The following is a 19,736-nucleotide window of genomic DNA, read 5'->3' as shown; positions in this document are numbered from 1 at the left end:
TGCTCTTGGCCAATGCATTACTGAGGTCTCCAAGTCTAAATTTTAAAGTTGGGAGCAATTTCTTTCTTTGACAATAGTTCAGATTTTAATCGTTGTATCTCGAACAGCTCAGGGACACCTCCTGATTGTTCTGTCATTTTCTTTTTGAGCCACTGACTGACCATTCTTGCATTGTTCCCTTTTCCAGATCCATAAAACGCAAGAAGTTTGACGATGAGCTAGTTGAGAGCAGCTTGGCTAAATCTTCCACTCGGGCTAAGGGCCCAACAGGGATGGAGCCTGGGCGATACTCTGGGAGTGAGCCATCATCAAACGAGAAGAGAAAAGTATACACTGTACAAGCACATAGAGGAAGCAAAATGCTGGAAATATACAGCAGAGCCATCAGCATTTGAGTGAACAAAATCGGGAGATTAGCTTCCATTTCCAGTACTTTTGGTTCTTGATTGGGTTTCCACCATCTGCAATGTTTTCCTTTTTTTATCTCTGCAATTTAGACAATTAGTTAATGGGATTAGCATTTTCTAAATTTATTGAGTGGTTCATTCCCAAAATATATCACTACTTGGTCAAATAGAGTTGTTATTATGGCACAGGAAGCTGCCATTTGGCACATTAACTCCATGCTGGCCCTTTGCAGCAACCCAATCAGTCCTGTTCCTTTGCTCTGCAACAGAAGAGAGCTTTTTGATTGCGGTGAGGTGTTTTTATTGGACTGTTTTGCTCCAAGTTGAGTGGCGCAGTGAATAAATGTTGAATGGTGCTGCCACTACATGTGGTGTCTGGCAGTGTACTTGGAATGTGGTGATTTTACTGAGTAGTGGAGCAGGCTTGAAGGACTTAAAAGCAGGACTAGGCCAATTGGCCCTATGTCCTAAAGATGCAATTAGACTGGGAACCACCTGACCCTTTACTTCCAAATTTTGGCATTGTCTTGAATCTTGCGATTGTGACTCAATTCACCAATCCATCCATTGAAGCCTCTGATTTGCAGCTCCCCGTACTTGCTCATGTCAAGGATCACACATTAACAAATGAATCTAAGGAGGCTGACACTGAAACCTATGCTGGCGTCACTAGAGCGTTAAATTATGCAGTAGCATCTTGTGGTGAGAGCCAGCGAGTGACTGATGTGCACAGTTTAGGTGCATTGAGGTTGAGTGTGCACTTGAGCTATGTGGTGCTTTAACAGCAGAAGTTGCTAGAACTTTACAACCATTCAATCAGCCCTCTTATTTGAACTAATGGGATCAAGCTGAAGACCTGATTTGTAGAATGGACCAAAAGTGGGAGGGGTGGAGTGGTGAGGAGTTCAAATATTTGTTTTATTCGTTATTGGGATGTGGGAGTTTCTGGCTAGGCCAGCATTTATTGTCCATCTCTAATTGCCCTTTAGAAGGTTTAGTGAGCCACCTTCTTGAACTACTGCAGTTCATGTGCTGTAGGTATACCACAATGCTGTTAGGAAAGGCATCCCTGGATTTTGACCCAACACCATTTGAAGGGTCAGATCATTCCAGGCTGGCGTGTGACTTGGAGGGGAACTTGTAGCTGGTGGTGGTGTTCCCATGTATTTGCTGCCACCCTCCTAGATGGGTGAGGTGTGCATTTGGAAGGTGCTGTTGATGGAGCTTTGGTGAGTTGCTGTAGTGCGTCCTGTAGATGGTACACAATGCTGCCATTGTGTGCTGGTGGTGGAGGGAATGAATGTTTGTGGAAGGGATGCCAATCAAGTGGGCCGCTTTGCCCTGGATGATGTTGAACTTCTTAAGTGTTGTTGGAGCTGCACTCATCCAGGTAAGTGGAGAGTATTCAATCACACTCCTTATGTCTTGTAGATGGTAGCCAAACTTTGGGGAGTCAGGAGGAGAGTTACTCTCCGCAGAATTCCCAGCCTTTGACCTGCCAGTTGAAGTGATGTTTCAGATGTGATTTACTTTTTCTCTGATGTTGACTGACCCAAATATTTCCAGCATTTTCTGTGTTTTTTTTAAAAAAATTCAAACTTCTTTTATCATGGGTTTTGTTAACTTTTCTATATCTGTTCCTTACCCATGTAAGATGTATTAGCTGAATTTTATCACAAAGCTATCTGTTGGCTAAAAACATGAATCTGGTCCCTAAATTGTTTATGTAGCAACAAGTTGTTGAAGCACTGGCTTTGGTTGACATTTAATGTGATTCTTGTAGCAGATATCAAAATCCACCACAGTGCCTTCAGCTCCGAGCAGCATTGCCAAGCGGCTGAAGAAAAGCAAGCAGCCACTTCAAGTCACAAAGGATCTTGGACGATGGAAGCCAACAGATGACTTACTGCTAATAAATGCAGTCTTACAGGTAAGGTAGAGGGGGTTAAGAGAGATTTGAGTTCAACAACTATTGGATCAATGTAGCCTTTCCCTTTGCACTCTACATAATGGAAGCCTGTATTCTCTGACATTTGGAACTTGTATCAGCTTTTCATTTCCTTGAGCACCCCATGGCTCATTCTCTGATTTTTAAAAAAAATAATTCCAAGGACATGGGCTTCACTGACTGGCTAGGCTAACGTTTATTGCCCTTGAGAAGGTGTGGTGAGCTGCCCTCTTGAACCGCTGCAGTCCTTGGGGTGTAGGTGCACCCACCTTGCTGTTAGGGAGGGAGTTCCAGGATTTTGACCCAGCGACAATGAAGGAACGGTGATGTATTTAAAATTCAGAATGGTGAATGGCTTGGAGAGGAACTTCCAGATGGTGGTGGTCACATGTATCTGGTACTCCTGTCCCAGATGATCAAGGAAAGTGCTGTCCAAGGAGCCTTGCTGAGTTCCTGCAGTGCATTGTATAGATGGTGCACACAGCTGCTACTGTGAGCCAGTGGTAGAGGGACTTGATGTTTGTTTGTGATGCCATTCAACTGGTTGCTTTGCCCTGGATGGTGTCAAGCTTCTTGTGTTGTTGGAGCTGCATCCATCCAGGCAAGTGGGGAGTATTCCATCACACTCCTGACTTGTGCCTTGTAGATGCTGCACAGGCTTTGGGGAGTCAGGAGGTGAGTTACTCACTGCAGGAATCCTAGACTGTGACCTGCTCTGGTAGCCACTGTGTATATGGCTAGCTCAGCAAGTCTGGTAGCATCTCTGGAAAGAGAAACAGAGTTAATGCTGTGACTTCAATATGACTCACTCCAAACTGCCTGAAATGTTAACTCTGTTTCTCCCTTCACAGGTGCTGCTAGACCTACTGAGTACTTTTATTTTTGATTCTCAGTATGCAGATTACTTTACATGCATTTTCTAATTCATTGCATTAGATCTTAGGTTACATCAATCAGTAAAACGATGGAAGGGATTATCAATACTGTTATCCAGCAGCACTTGCTTAGCAATAACCTGGCCACTCGGCTCTTGACCTCATTATAGCCTTAGTTCAAACATTGGGAAAAGAACTAAACTCCAAGCCACTCAGCATTCTGAATTGTAAATACGTCATTGTTCCTTCATTGTCACTGGGTCAAAATCTTGGAACTCCCTCCCTAACAGCAAGATGGGTGCACCTATGCCACGAGGATGCAGCGGTTCGAGAGGGCAGCTCACCACCACCTTCTCAAGCGCAATAAATGCTAGCCAAACCAGTCAGTGAAGCCCACGTCCCTGGAAATATTATTGTTTTTTATTAAGAGAATGAGCCATGGGGTGCTCAAGGAAATGAAAAGCTGATACAAGTTCCAAATGTTAGAGAATACAGGTTTCCATTATGCAGAGTGGTTGATAACCCACTCTGGCTGTAGGAGCGAATCCTGGAAGCAGTGTCACTTGAAGCCAAATTTTTGACTCCATTCCAGCCTTTTGAAGCTTTATTCTGATGTTCTCGAAACAGGAATCTGGCAAATGTGAATCCTTTTCAATTCTTCTCACAGGCATTGCAAGGTTTTGTAGACATGTCCATATTCAAGCTGCTTATGCATCTTTTTGATGGTGTCTCCCATCCATCAGACATCAAGCAGCTTGTATGTCCATCAATCAAACTGCATTTCCTGATTCCAAACCATATTTGACCACATCTATAAGGCTATTCAAGTCCTGGCTTGTCGTTCAAGGGTCATCAAATGAAGTAGGAAAAAGAACTTCTGACAAATAAAAGACAACTTTATTTTCATGGTCTAGCTTGAAAAGGAGGCACAGAGATGTAGACCAGATGTGACTGGCCATTTTGGGAAAAATAAGGTCTTGGGGAAAACATGTCTACAGTTAATATTAGTACTGATTATTATTGATTAATTATTTGACTTAATCAGTGCAGAGTAACACTTCCTTTTGTAGACCTTTGTTTAAAATTAACTTTACAAATATTTAACACAGGCTTAAAATCGAGAGCAAAGCAAAAATAAAATGTAAAATTACTGGCTGTAGATCTTGAGTCTATACCCTCTCCGCCAGTACTGCTGGTTTCTCGGAGATTGGCTTCCACTTTTAGTGCATGCCCATGTGTTTTTTTTTAAACAGTTTGCAGTTTGCAAATTTCTCTAACTTGCCTTGTAATCTGCAAAAGTGATTTACTGGGCCAGCATAATAAAAGTCCAGGAGAAAGTTCATTTTTACAATGTTTTGACAATGTGATATGAAGTGCTAATATTTTCTTCAATCACTTCAGTCTACAAGCTACCCCATTCATCTCCTTATTTAGCCAGATAACTGCATTATTGCATCTTTGTATATGTTTATGTAAGGAGGCGTAATGCATCCAGGCAAGAAGAAAATATTCCTTCACAGTTCTGTTCCTGGCTTTTATCCATTTGTCTCTCGTAGTACCTGATTCTTGTAGCTATTGGTACTACAGTGTTGCTTTCACCTGTCGAGAAGTGATGAGAAAGGGTGTGGAGTGTGTGCGCGGGGGTGCCAGGCAGTGTGGTATATGTGTGCAGGGAGTGAAGGGGTGGTGTGGAAGTTAAAGGCCATCTGTATAATGAAAATTGGCACTTTGTGATGTCATGGAAGATGTCTTTTTCTCCCAAATCTGAGGCTAATATCCTGAAGCGGATCCATTTCCTCATTGTGTAGGCGCTCACTACCACTAAGTAGGAACTGTTTTTAGTTCAGGATTTTCTATAGTGAGTGCCACTATAAACATTGTCTTAAACTGTAGTCACTGAATGAAGATTTATGTCGTGCACTCAACCCATAATTTGAGTTAAATCTCTGTTGCACATGTTCCAATTTACCAAACCTGTTGTGGGGATGATGATGATGACACCACCACCACCAATTTTCTCCTTCCTTTTCATATAATTTGCCCTTTGAGCTAGGGAGGGGGAATCAAGATTCTTTGCTCCTGTTCACTATCGTGTGATTCGGTCCGGAAAGTGTGCATGAGATGGGAGCAGTGAGTGAGGAGAAAATCGGTCTCTGCTGGGATACCCATACATTTGAGTCGTGCTGACACTACCTGGTTTGTGTACAATGAGCAGCTATTTGAGGTGAGGTTCTGGAGTAGTCTTGTTGGGGGTGATGTGGCGGGGGGTGGTGGTGGCAGTAGTGGGTTGGGCTGGAATGGAAGGGTTCTGCAACTGAAAACTTATTAGTTCATTCAGCATTGTTGTGTCAAGCATGCATGTGTCTAACAATCGATAATGTTTGCAACCTGGTGGTATCTGCACACTAACTTTTACAGTGAATGTTTCTGCCCTTTCTGTGGCCTGATGTTGCATTTTTGAATTACAGACAAATGACTTGACTGCAGTGCACCTTGGAGTGAAGTTCAGCTGTCATTTCACGTTGCGAGAGATCCAGGAGCGATGGTATGCACTGCTGTACGATCCTGTCATATCGAAGTAAGTGAGATGTTCAGAAAGTGAAAAACTGTTGAGCAGTATTATAAAAGTGACACTATTCCATCACTGCTTACTTTTATTTCTTTATAATGAGCCTGAAAGTGTGGGAAGTTGGTGCTAAGAAATTGAACATTTTTCACTTTAGGCATCCAGTCTTGAATGTAGAGCAAAGTGCCTCTTTGCTTTAGTGTTAGAAGAGCACCCCCTACTGCCCTAGGATGGCATTTTGCCTGAATAGTGGAACAATTTTTGGACTGAAATCTATGTTTAAGTTTATTTATTATTGTCACAAGCAGGCTTACATTAACACTACAGTGAGATTACTATGAAAATCTGAGTTGCCATACTCTGGTACATTGAGGGAAAATTTAGCGTGGCCAATCCGCCTAATCCTCACATCTTTGGACTGTGGGAGGAAACCGGAGCAAACCTATACCGACACGGGGAGAACACAGACAGTGACCCAAGCTGGGAACGGAATCTGGGTCCCTGGTGCTGAGGCAGCAGTGCTATCCCCTGTGCCACCCAAAGCTGGACAGTTTTGTGCAATGTGCTTGACCTGTGGCTCAAACTCAATAGGATCCCTACATCCAGCAGATAGAGATGATTCTTCTCTTCAAATGAAGTAGCTTTAATTCCAGGTTTGAGATGAAAGTTTGGTATTTAAACCATCTTTATATCTCGTCTATTTTTAATTTTCTTTCCTCTTCCTCCCCTCTCTCCCCAGTGCAAGCACCAGTAATATTGACCAGGCCAGTAACCTGCCATTTTCAACTTGCTGTTGGCGAGTGGGCAGAGGTGTGGCAGGAATATTAGCATGTGGTGTCTCCTGAGATATCACAACTTTATACACTCTGTACTTTTCCTAATGATATGTTTGCATTTAAAACAAATAAGCGTCTGATATAATTGTTGCGATTTTTAAGATCATAACAGTTGTGGAAGATGATTGTAAATGAATGGACCAGAAATTTGAACCATGTGTATAAGATTCAGATATGTACAAGTTGCTTAAAGTTTTTGTTCAATGTTGGAAGAGCTTCTAGATTTCACAACTTCCTCATAACTCCTTCTTCCCCATTTATCTCTTGAATAGGTCATAGCATTGTTGTGAACTCATTTCTTTCATAGCTGTTTGTTCTTTCAGACTGGCTTGTCAAGCAATGAGACAGCTTCATCCTGAAGCAATTGCAGCAATTCAGGCCAAAGCTCTTTATAGCAAGGCAGAGGAGCAACAGTTGGCAAAGATTGGATCGGTAATACGTGCATTTTTTTTCCCCATAGGGACAAAATATAGTCTGAAGTTGCCTCTTTTCAGAGTCAGTGGTGAAGTTTGGGGAAGCAAGACCAGGTTGTTAAATGCAATTGCTTATTTTGAAGGTTAAGTTGGTACCAGTCCAAGACTTAAATGGATGATATAGCAGAGCAGGACCAGTCAATATTGTTGAGACACTCTCTTCATTGTGTGCATTGTTCTGTGTGACTTCAGTCAGGACAACTGTTTGGACAGTGTCAAAATAATGGGGGAAATGTCATCCAAGGTCCCTGTTCCTGACAACTATCTGGTTGGTAAACGTTGGATGGGACTTGGGTTATGCTGCCTGCTAATGTCAAAAGGGCCGTGTGGCAATGTCTTTGCTCACTTATGAAGAGCTGCCTTTTGAGTGAAACACTGGGGATATATGGGTATGTGGTGGAACTGTTCTCCAGCAAGCCTTTTTTTTTAAAAAGGGTTTGCGGGGGGGTGGTGGATGAGTGCACATGCGCATGTGTGCCTTCGCAAAACATCTAATGTGGCTCCCTAATACCAGTGCAAGTTGTAATAAAACATACTCAGTTTAAATGGCCTTGGGATTGAATTGGAGTTGGTCCCTGAAAAAGATCGAGTGTCTTTCTTCAGGTTGGGTGATGCAGGTTTTACATGTCTTTGCATGGAAATGTTGACTAAATCTTCTTCTATTGTTTTCTATTCTATTTTCAGACCAGTCAGCCCACATTAGACACCTTTCAGGAGTTAGTGAATAAACATCCAAATGTTTTCTATCAGTCGCGTACTGCCAAATCTCTGCAGGTGCATTGGCAGCTGATGAAACAGTACTACCTTTTAGAAGATCAAACAGGTAAGAGCTGCTTTGGTGCTGAGTGGAAGATAGCCATTGATCCTTTGCCTTCTGAATGCTCTTAGATGTTGAAAAGAACTTGTCCCTGTTGAATGCAGTTTCTAGCTTGAGGTGGTGTGTCTGGTCAAGGCTAAGGCATCTGATATGATGAAATGTGGATTGGTTAATATTGTATTTACATTTAACGGAAGTCAAATGTTAGCGAGCTTCTCTTGTTGGGTGCATGGACTCCTTCCAGTTGAAGAACAGCCAGGATATAATTGAATGGCAGAACAGATGCAAGGAATGGCCTCCTCTTGTATTCAGTCTCACATTTGTGCTAAGCCATTTGACCGGAACCAAGCAGCAGAATCACCCAGGAACTGATTGCCCTGAACCTTGCTGAACAGTGGCTCACTAACATTGTCTCCCATCCCTTAAAATAAAAATCGGACACTTGCCATCTAAGCACACCTAGATGGTGAATGTTGGTGGGCACGAGGTACGTCTGAAGAATGAACTGAGTGAAATACCATAGGGCACCCAGCATTTGTTCGATTTGTTGTTTGTGGAGAGTTCGAAGTCTTCAGGATAGATGAAAATTTAATTATTTTTATTTTAAGAAAGGCCATTGTGGCGCAACAAAGTGGGTGAGCTGGATCCTAATCACACCATTGTTGGCATGTCTCAGGGCTGGGTATTGTTTTGAGTCTGGCAATGAGTATTGCTACTTGACCGGAGTGAGGCATCTTGACAGGAAAGGGAAGAAAATGTCATGGGGAAATTGAGTACAATTCACCTGCAAACATGTGCTTACCATCGGTGAAAAGCCTCCTGTCCCCAACATCTTCAGTCACCACATCTTCTGTCCCCTTCTATCTTTCACCATATGGCCTTCGGTTGTCTCCAACCTGCAATTTGGAATGCTCACCTAAACTATGTTGTACTTCAGGTTTCCCTTTCCGAACATTCTTTTGGTCACTTTCCAAACGCGTCTTTTGCTCAGTGGCTTGATGAAATATTCTTGGACATTGTCACTTCAAAGGTGTTAAGTGCTTTTCTGCTGTTTATTAAATAAATGACATGTTACCATGGTGCAGTGACTTTACTGCATTTTCATAACTGGTTCTTTACTCATTTTTAGTCCAACCATTACCGAAGGGAGATCAAGTGTTGAATTTTTCTGATGCTGAAGATATGATTGATGACAGCAAACTCAAGTAAGGATATGAAGACTTGTTTACATTGAGAAACTGAATGTGATTTCTCCCCATCCCCCAATCTATATTCTTATCCAAATGAAGTCTTGTGCAGTGAAATAGAGAGATGGGATGTTAGCCTTGTACCCTTGGATCCTGGGTTTGAATCCTATGGGAAGAAAGTGTGGGTGTAACACCTTAAAATGGGATAAGTCTCCACTCGATTTCCAGTAAATGAGTTTACGCAAAAGGCTCATTGAACTTGTGAATTTTACTCGTGTTGGGCAAGATTTCATTGGTATGCTTTACGTTTTTTTTTCCTGGGGCCCAGAGCTTTACTGTTGACAGTCTGGGGTGGAACATTACTGCTAGACATTCAATAAAGAATCATGGTTTCTAGTGAACCAGGGGGTCAATATGAGAAGGATTTGGACCAATGTATCTAAAGTTCTGATTTCTATCCTGACTTTGAGTGCTAGTTCAGCTTTATGTAAGTAATAGTGCCATTCCTGAGAATAAGAAACCTAAAGCAGCACTTTACCTGTATTGATTCAAACAGGGCACACCTGGATAAATCTGCTTCTAAATTGGGCCATTTCAATCATTCTAGAATACTTCCCTCTTTCCCCCTCTCACCACCACTCCCTGTGAAAATGGCCAAATAGGCTTCTTATTGTGTTGCACACAAAGAAAGACAATGTGAGTGAGTTACTGCTACAAGCACCCATGGAACTATATGAGAGAGTAGGAACCTTTGGGGCAGGGGTATGAATTTGACCATAAAATGTATGGGGTGGAATCTTGGCTGTAGTAGAATACTGTGTAACGTGTATTTTTTTTTAATATATTCCTTTTCTAGAGAAACCAGAGATGACGTCCTGGAACATGGTAGGTTGCCAGATTCCAGTTTGTGGTGATGAAATGTTTGTTGTTAAAGCTAATTACAGAGTCCACAAAAAGGTCATTTGGTCTCTGCTATATCAGTGTATAGTGTCAGTGTATCTTGAAGGTCTTTATTGCATCCAGTACTAGATTGGTGATTTGTCACAGGCTTGTCAACTCATTCAACCTTTCTGTGAGTATTTAGATGGTTGTGTGTAGTTTTTCTTGTCTCCTGGGACACAGGAGACATGTTGTGATTGTGCTACTCTGATTTATGAAAGGTAACTGCCATATCATTCACAGCATCGCACTTCCACTTCCTAGACATCAGTAGTTGAACATGAGAGTGTAATTGGTCTCCAGTAACGGGCCAGGTACTCCTGGGAGCTTTCATACATGTATTTCTGAGCCGTCTCATTAATGTGTTTATAGTGAATGGTTGGTTGGTTTTATGTTCTTCATTTGTTGAAGGTATCCAAGAGGCAAATGTAGAACTAACATTGTGAAGTTAGTTATTAAATACTGATTTTAATATATGGAGTATGTTAACTTGGAGACGAGGAGGCTGAGGGGAGGTTTGATAGCGTATTCAAAATCATGAAGGATCTGCTCAGCGTAGATGGAGAGAAACTGTTCCCACTTGAAAGGATTGAGAACTAGAGAGCACAGATTTAAGTAATTGGCAAAATTGATAGTGGATGGCACAGTGGTTAGCACTGCTGCCTCATAACACCAGGAACCTAGGTTTGATCCCAGCCGTGGGTGACTATGTAGATTTTACACGTTTTCCCTGTGCTGCTAGGGTTTCTTCCTACAGTCCAAAGATATGCTAAGTTGCCCCTTGGTGTCCAAAGATGTATGGGTCAGCTGGATTGGCCATGGTATGTGTGTGGGCTTACCGGGATAAGGCAGAGGGGAGGATCTGGGTGGGATGCTCTTATAGAGAGTTGGTGGAGACTTGTTGGGTGAATGGCCGCCTCCAGCACTGTAGGGGTTCTATGGTGGTAAGACTTTTTCATGCTGTGAATGGAGGAGGTAGTTCAATTGAGGCATTCAAAAGGGAATTAGACTGTAATTTGAAAAGAATGTGTAGGGTTATGGGGAGAAGGTGGAAGAATAACACAAAGTAAGTTGTTAGTTTGGAAAGCTGATGTAGACATGATGGGTTGAATGGCCTCCTGTGCTGTGATTACTAGGTGGGAATGCAAATGTCCTGCAATTGAGAGTTTCCTGTAATGGAGTAGTGTGATTTCAGTCTGGATGGAGGGACTGAATCACTTTTCTCATCTGTATCTCCTGGGCTGCTTGTTCAAAGATCTTGATGCGTAGTATGGGAAGGATGAAAATGCCGACCGGCGTTTTTTTTTTAAAACGCTGATTAGACGTCTTCCTGCTGTGCCATATCCCGCATTTGTGCAGCAAACAAATTAGCCAGTTTACATTTTGCCTGAAAATCTATGTTGTAGCAAGTTGCTCTGACCCTTTTTTTAAAAACGTTTTGTGTTTTTCATTCCAGAACTTACACTTGCAGACCGGCGCCAAAAACGAGAGATTCGGCAGCTGGAGCAGGAGCTACCAAAGTGGCAAGTTCTCGTTGACAGCGTCACAGGTGAAGGAGCAAACTGCAGAGTCCTATTGGTATCACTAAAGTTGCTTTTTGGGTATATCTCAGGTTGCAGTGGCCTCAGTAAAAGCAGTCACTCCATGAAAAGACCCCATTGGAAATGTTAGGATTGTGATTTTAGATATTTCAGTTGCAGAACTTTTATGGTGCGATCTCTCTCTTTTTACATAATAATTTGAAGTCTCACTGCACAAAGCCCATTTTGCACCATCATGTGTTTGAGAGCACCCCGCCAGGATTGATTTTATTTTTAAGTTTATTTATTTGTCACAAGTAGGCTTACATTAATACTGCAATGAAGTTACTGTGAAAATCCTCTAGTCTCTGCACTCCAGTGCATGTTCAGGTACACAGAATTTAGCCTGGTCAGTGCACCTAACTAGAACGTCTTTTGGACTGGGAGGAAACCGGAGCACCTGGAGGAAACCCATGAAGACATGGGGAGAATGTGCAGACTCCACACACAGTGACCCAAGCCGGGAATTGAACCCAGGTCCCAGTGCTGAGAGGCAGCAGTGCTAACCATTGTGCCACCCCCTTTATTGGAATAGCATCTTGGTGTTCAAACTGGCTATGAGATTGAATGGCAGAATGCTATGTAGCCAGGATTTCACCTTACTGGTACTTACTTGCTTACTGGTTACAGCACTCATTTGTCTAAGATGATGGTCACAGTCCCAACATCATGGCTGTGGTGCATAAAGTCACAAGAAATAAAAAATTCTCCTGACTCAGAAATGTTACCACTATAGCTGTGTTTACAATGCACTGCATTGCAAGCATGAAGGAATATTTTTGTATATTGGTTTGGGAGAAGACAGCAGAAATTCTATGACAGTGCTGCCAAGAGTATCCCGTGTCGATCACAACACCACTAGATTCTTACCTCTTTCACAAAGCTAAGTGAACAGGTGTTGGCTAGGATTTGGGGCGCCACAGTGGTTAGCACTGCTGCCTCACAGCGCCAGGGACCCAGGTTCAATCCCAGCCTCGGGTCAGAGTGTGTGTGTGTGTGTGTGTGTGTGTGTGTGTGGGGGGGGGGGGGGGTTTGCATGTTCTCCCCATGTCTGCTTGGGTTTCCTCTGGGTGCTCCAGTTTCCTCCCACAGTCCAAAGATGTGTGGGTTAGGTTGATTGGCTATGTTAAATTCTCCCTTAAAGTCAGGGGGGTTTGCAGGGTAAATATGTGGGGTTATGGGGATAGGGCCTGGGTATAGGCTCGATGAGCTAATATTCTAATTTATTGAAACAGTACAATCTATCAAATAGTGTCAACAAGGGGTCATTATGCATTGGCTTCGAGTCTGCTGTGTGGCGGGGGTGGTGGTGAGGGGGAAATGCCGTATTTGGAATTGCTGGAACTTTATATATCTTTTGAAAAATTTATATAATGCTGATTTGAATTTTAAACTTAAAAGATTCACTAATCAGGACTGGTGGAAAGCATGGTTTTCAAAAATGTTCCCAATAGATTCCAAATCACTGAAAAGGATCACTTTGTTTTATGTACCCCTACATCCAGTTTATTGTTAAAATGTATGCCATTAGAGGGCCATCCAGCACAAAATAAGCCTCACGTTGACTGTTTGGAGGTCATCTTTTTGAATTTGGTTTGTTGTGTATATGGCCATCAGATGTTCCAGGAAGAGTAGCTTTTGGGAAGAGTTGACTTTGGATCTGTGTCCAGGAGTGGCAAGTTAGAAAATTATTCAGTGATCAGGTTACTGGGCAGTTTTAGCATGGCAAAATATTAGGAGGTTTTCCAGACTCTGTGGGTAGATCTTTTGTATATTTTTTTTGTTTGCAAGTAATGTGATGGTATCAAAATGTATCATGAGATGGTGTAACTTATTAACTTCTCTTCCTCAAAGGATGATAGTTCCCAAGATTTTGAGACTACGGCTTTTGTTGAAAATTGTGCATTGTTTTTATATCAGTATTATTCCCTTCAGAAAAGACCTGATTAGAAAATGACCTAATTTTGTTTCCTTTAGGTATCAGCTCTCCTGATTTTGATAACCAGACTCTTGCTGTTTTACGGGGCAGAATGGTCAGATATTTGATGAGGTCACGAGAGGTAAGGCAGTATTTTCTTTGTGTAGATGGTTGGAGGATGTCTTAGTCATTTTGTTTCAGTTTTAAAGATACAGCGACTGTTTTAAAAACTTTAAAATGTCCAGCAGATCCGGGTTTAGGAACAGCAGCCTTCACCAAAACTGTCCAAATCACAGGCAGAATATCCATCTCTCCGTGCTCTGAACTCCTCCTTTCTAGAATTACAGAATTGGTTACAGCACAGGAGGAGGCCATTTGGTCTGTTTTACTGACTCTCTGCAAGAGCAACTCAACTGGTCCCAGTCACCTGTCTTTTCCCCCTCAGACCTGAAGATTTCTTTCTCTCTAGATAATGATGCAGTGCTTTCATTTGAAAGTCTTGACTGAACCTGCTGTGGGTGATCACATCTGTAAAGCTCCAAGTGGACCGCAGTGACACTAACTGTCGCTTGAGCTTTGAAACCCAGAGCTCAATGCAGTGTATTTCAGATCCTAACTAACTTATTATAGGAATTATAAGAAAGATGTGGAAGCATTGGAAAGGGTGCAGAGGGGATTTGCCAGGATGTTGCCTGGTATGGTGGGAAGGTCTTATGAGGAAAGGCTGAGGGACTTGAGGCTGTTCTCATTAGAGAGAAGAAGGTTAAGCGGTGACTTAATTGAGGCAGACAAGATGATCAAAGGATTAGATAGGGTGGGCAGTGAGAGCCTTTTTCCATGGATGGTGATGGCTAACACAAGGGGACATAGCTTTAAATTGAGGGGTGATAAACGTAGGACGGATGTCAGAGGTAGGTTCTTTACTCAGAGGGTAGTAAGGGCGTGGAATGCCCTGTCTGCAGCAGTTGTGGACTCGCCAACTTTAAGGGTGTTCAAATGGTCATTGGATAGGCATATGGATAACATTGGAATAGTTTAGGTTAGAGGGCCATTAGATTGGTTCCACTGCTCGGCACAACATCGAGGGCCAAAGGGCCTGTACTGCGCTGTAATGTTCTATGTTCTAACTTAATGCCTCTGGATTCTTCTGCCAGTGAGAACAGTTCTCTATCTACTCTGCACATACCCTTCATGGTACCTCTATCAAATCCTCCTGACCTTCTCAAAGGAGAATGGGCTTGGCTTCTTCAGCCTATCCATGTTACAGAAGTCCCCCATCCTTAGGAATCGTTCTTGTGAATCTTTTCTGTATTCTCTCTCAACCCATCTCATCCTTCCTAAAGTGTGGTGTCCAGAAATAGAGACAGTCCTCAAGTTAAGGTTGAGGCAGTGCTTTATATGGGTTTATCATAACTTCCTTGCTTCTATACTCTGTGCCCCTATTTATAAGGCGCAGAATGCTTTATTAACCACCTACCATCTGTCCAGCTTCACATTCATCTGTTCTACCCGCCTTTTTCTATGCTTAATCACATGAGAGATTGCTAGCGTTTGGGGTCCTGCTTACTAGATTCTTTCCCAGCTCCCTAAAATCTAGCTGCAGGGCCCTTTTTCTGCCTATGTACTTGGTAACAATATGGACCACAACAACAAGCTGTATGTTCTGCTGCTGTTCAGTGGCACTCTTGATCCAGCACCCTCAGGCAACATTCAAAATGGATTCAAGTCTGCAGTCGCAGAGACACCATCACATCCCCTACCACTATTGTTTTCCTAGTCTTCCTCTTGCCCTTATACAACTGGCAGTGGTGCTGTGGGCAACTCTTTCTGCACTTCCCAGAGGAATCTTCTGGAACTATCACACTCTTGATTGGAAAGTCAGATGCACTTAGAACTTCTGCAATACCTGCTGAGTCCTGTTTGATTTGCCTCGTGGTCACCCATTCCGCCTCTCCTTGTGTACTGTTGGTCTGTGCAGTGACTACATCTATAAAACTATCAACCTCACAGATGCACCGCAGTGATAGCCAGTGTTGCTGAAGCTACTGATACTTCCTGCATGAATAGTTATCCAGGATTAATGATCTTGAAATGCATACCTGGAGGAACTGTGAATAAATTAACACCGAGCATATCAGAACTTGAATATGAGTATAAATCTAAACAAAATATATATCATACCTTTAATAATATAGGCACAAGTATAGCTTTTATGATCATTAAACAACTTACGGTCTTAACTTCATGTTACTAATTACTGATTTATGATCATGGGTGTGAAGAATTCTGTAATAAGAAAAATTTCAAGAATACCGAATCTTCAAGGATTTGGACAAGTGAATAATTTGATCGGTCCAGATCTTTATTTGAACAGAGGGCTGAGTTGGAAAAAGTCTTTTTTCCCCATTTAACACACGCTTCTTCTCAACAGATAACACTGGGTAGAGCCACAAAAGATAATCAGATTGATGTTGACCTGTCTCTAGAAGGACCAGCGTGGAAAATCTCTAGAAGGCAAGGTAATGATGAGCAAGTTCTTCTATGTTGCAGTTGTTGCTAGGTCACTGAGCAGTGGATCTGTAGGCTGCAATCAGTGTCAACACCATTGTGACTAAACATCATGTGAGTACAGTGAGTTTGGTAAGCCCTCTGCATGGTGTTCTTCTAAAGCTTAGTTCACAGCTGGGGCAAAAGGGTTTTCAGTTGACAACCTTAGAGCAGTCAGTTTTTTTTCGCTACCTCCATTTTAATTGCAATCTACATTTAGACCGTTATTATCTTCCTCTTGTATGGATTGTAAATGTACAATAATATATACATTTTGGTATGTGTGTCTCATCTTGCATGAGTAACGGGAGACCATAAACTTTGAACCAATTGGTTTTTTAACATTTATCAACGTAATACTTTTGAAAATTGCATTTTTTTTTTGCTGTCTGATATCCACAAAATATATCCCCTCCAGATTACTGTTTGCACTCATTAAATGTACCAGGCTGCGAATGCACTTGTACAATGATACAACAGCACAGGGAGACCATCCAGCATTATCCTAATAATCCCACTCCCAGTTCTTCCTTTCTTGTGCTTCCTCCCGAGGTGATTTTCTTTTTGAAAGAGACAACCAATTAAGACTTGCAGAATTCTCTGAGAAATACCAATGTTACTAGACACTTAATGCTTGTGTGGTAGCTGACTAGATTTTGTTAAGATAGGCTCACCTTGTTTTAATAATGTGGAATAGGAGCAAATAGGAATCTGTAGCAATATAATAGACATGGCTCAGAGAGGTTCTAATAATGTTGGATGATTATAATTTGTGTAACAATGCATCTCAAATGGAATTGCTTTTGAAAAAAATTGTGCTTGTATTTAAGGTATAATAAAACTAAAGAACAATGGCGACTTCTTCATTGCTAATGAAGGCCGACGTCCCATCTACATCGATGGCAGGCCTGTACTGAGTGGAAATAAATGGAAATTGAACAATAATTCTGTTGTTGAAGTAAGTGTTGTGTCCAAAATGAGAATAATCATCTTGCACTTGTCAAATATTCACTGTGTTGTGAAGATTATGGCACATATTTGGTACAAATAGACATTAGTTCACTGGATTTTCAGTAAGGTTTTAAAAAAAAAAGTTCCTTAGGTGAGATAAGTAGCCAGTGATGTTGTATTTTGTGGGACCTTTATTCTTCAGAAGACTTGTGAATATGTTACTGTAAGCAGATAATGGGTAAAATGGAGATTCATCTTCAGTGTGAGATTAACCAATTGTATTGATGGAAGGCTGCAGTTTTTTTTGTTTAAATTTCTAGCATGGAAAACTGAAATTGAGGTTTTTTGTTTGTTTTTTTTTTGTAGATTGCTGGCCTTCGCTTTGTATTTCTAATTAACCAGGATCTGATTGCACTAATCAGGGCTGAGGCTGCCAAGATGAACCAGCAGTGAGAGCAAGATTCCAGTCTCTGAGCAAACCGTCAACAGTCGCTGAAACTAATGACAAAGGCATCATTGTTGGTGGCCAGGGATTCGTAAGCCTCTTGATCTCTGGACTGTAAAAACTGTATTTTCTAAATTTAGAAGGATTAACAAACACAGGACCAGAGCCACTAGTACTCATCAATAGACAAATACCATGGACGGTGTTGCATTTCCCTTGCATAGACTAATGGGATGAAATATGGAGCTTAATAAGCAAAGCAGAGGAAAGAGAGCACAAACCTGACATTCACAATTGTAGACGACTCCAGTTAGAATGTTCTTTATCACTTTCACAAATCCATTCCCATGTTCTGTCACAATTTTCTGTAAGTTTGTTATTTAATAGAATTAAACCATGGAATATTAATTCTCCAGAGCAATGAGATAAAATTTTCACTTCTAATTTGTTTTTGTATTCCAAGTTAAATTGTTCATGAAAAATATATTTTCAACTTCAAAAAGTTAGGGGAAAACTTTTGAATAGTTTATAGGTATTTTTCATTTATGGACATGCACTACTCATTGTCACTCTGCTAATTCATTTTGGGATTCGTTCCACTGCCAAAATTTAAAAAAAACACTTCCCCAACTTCTGATTTATACTGATCTTTTTTATACTTGTAGCAAAACGGCTTCACAGCTCTCTGGGCATTGTTTGGGTTTCAGGGACATCTGCAGTGGAATGGATTTGAGCAGTACTATAAACTGCAGCCCTAGGGGCCCCAGCTTTTCACCTGGCCCAGATCTATGCTAGGCTATTTAGGGTGATCCAGGAAACAGTGAATAGGAATTGGAGAATTGGCTAACGTTAAATACTGTTACAGTAAAGACCACATTGTCATTTCTAGCATTTTTCATACTGATTAGATATTTTGATTTACTTGCAATATCTTGGAAAATGATTGAACTTTATTTTTTTTAAAAATACTACCTACCAATAGGCCACATCATCCAGCAGAGCCAGGTTTTGATCTGAGGCCCAAGATTGAATGTCTAATTCTAAAATGTATGCATAAATCCTTACCCTTCCCAACTAATTCCTAATGAGGTCAGACTAAATGATCTTATCAAAAGCTCCCATGGACTGTAGTTGCCCATCCCTGTTGTAAATGCTTATACCAAACTAGTGTAGGGTCATTGGGGGGGGAGGAAATGGGGCAATTGTATAGGTCTGCGTAATTAATTGTCTTGTACAGTTTAGTTCTGTTTGCCCAATTTCAATTCTTGAGAGAATACATTTGTCCATTATGCTGAGAAATTGGGTTCTGTGTCAACAAGTTTTTCAAAGCTGTGATGTCTACTACAGTGAGAGCAGAATTTATTAAGTCATATTAAATATGGATACATAGGGCCAATTTTTAGGGGTTGCACTCAGATTGATGCTAATGGAGTTTTGAGGTTTCTGGCAGGTTATTTGGTCACAAATGTAATAGTTATGTTTCACATCATGATAATTGCTTTTAAGAAATGAATATATATCTCAAGTATAATTCAAAAAGACCAAGGGAATGGGACTAAGTGGGACTGTTTGAGAGCCAGCAGAGGTACGGACGAGCTGAATGATCTTATGTGCAGTATGATTTTATTTAAGTAGCAAATGTTGTGCTCAAATTTTGAAAGAAGGGGCAACGTTTGTTATTTTACCTGTCTGAGGACATAAATGGATGAATAGTGGATTTGATGGGATACAAACCATCTCTCAATACTGCTAAATGGAACTCTGATTAAATTTACTTTGGTACATTTTTCTTGTTTTAATTAAACATATTACCATAACAAAAGTAAAAATAACTCCAAATAAGGTGCAAACATTTGTGGAAAAACTAATTTGTTTAGTCATGTGCATGCTGCACCTGGGACTCCATTGCTGAATATTCTCTGGTCTACATTTCCCATGTATTTAGCTCCCTTCTCTTAAAACTGCTGTCTTCCATTTCAGTGGTTAGACAAGTGGTAACATCTCCAAGCCCATATATCTGGTCAGGAATCGAGACAGATTGCTGATTGTGACCTTATAGATCCCCTTTTATCAACAGAGGGGCATCATGGTCTCTGTCATTTGACACATGGTATATTTCTTGGGATCAGTCTCATTTCACATGACCGTGAATGGTCTATCCTATGATAGTTTGCATAGCAAATGATGCTTGGTGAAAAGTATGTTTGCAGATATCAAGTGAGTTCAGGTTTAGCCAATCTGCCTTCT

At 41.3% G+C, this 19,736-nt stretch overlaps 1 protein-coding gene across 3 annotated transcripts in view; it reads left to right on the top strand.

The window, feature by feature from the left end:
• The window catches only part of mcrs1 (microspherule protein 1), a 28,164-nt gene extending 8,891 nt beyond the window's left edge, over positions 1–19,273 (top strand). For 2 of the 3 annotated variants that reach the window (XM_080217930.1, XM_080217931.1), the window contains exons 4-15: positions 188–326; positions 2,191–2,337; positions 5,699–5,808; positions 6,956–7,064; positions 7,790–7,928; positions 9,052–9,127; positions 9,966–9,994; positions 11,505–11,597; positions 13,606–13,688; positions 15,978–16,065; positions 16,924–17,051; positions 17,411–19,273. In XM_080217930.1, coding sequence (XP_080074056.1) covers positions 188–326; positions 2,191–2,337; positions 5,699–5,808; positions 6,956–7,064; positions 7,790–7,928; positions 9,052–9,127; positions 9,966–9,994; positions 11,505–11,597; positions 13,606–13,688; positions 15,978–16,065; positions 16,924–17,051; positions 17,411–17,497 — 1,228 coding nt within the window. In that variant the 3' untranslated portion in view covers positions 17,498–19,273. The remainder of the gene's footprint in view (positions 1–187; positions 327–2,190; positions 2,338–5,698; positions 5,809–6,955; positions 7,065–7,789; positions 7,929–9,051; positions 9,128–9,965; positions 9,995–11,504; positions 11,598–13,605; positions 13,689–15,977; positions 16,066–16,923; positions 17,052–17,410) is intronic. The other variant, XM_080217932.1, reaches the window with a different exon arrangement.
• Positions 19,274–19,736: the final 463 nt, after the last annotated feature.

This window comes from Carcharhinus amblyrhynchos, chromosome X (assembly GCF_965287045.1).
Source record: "Carcharhinus amblyrhynchos chromosome X, sCarAmb.v2.hapA, whole genome shotgun sequence".
In the NCBI taxonomy this organism is placed as follows: domain Eukaryota; kingdom Metazoa; phylum Chordata; class Chondrichthyes; order Carcharhiniformes; family Carcharhinidae; genus Carcharhinus; species Carcharhinus amblyrhynchos.
This window is presented reverse-complemented; position numbering and strand designations above follow the sequence as displayed.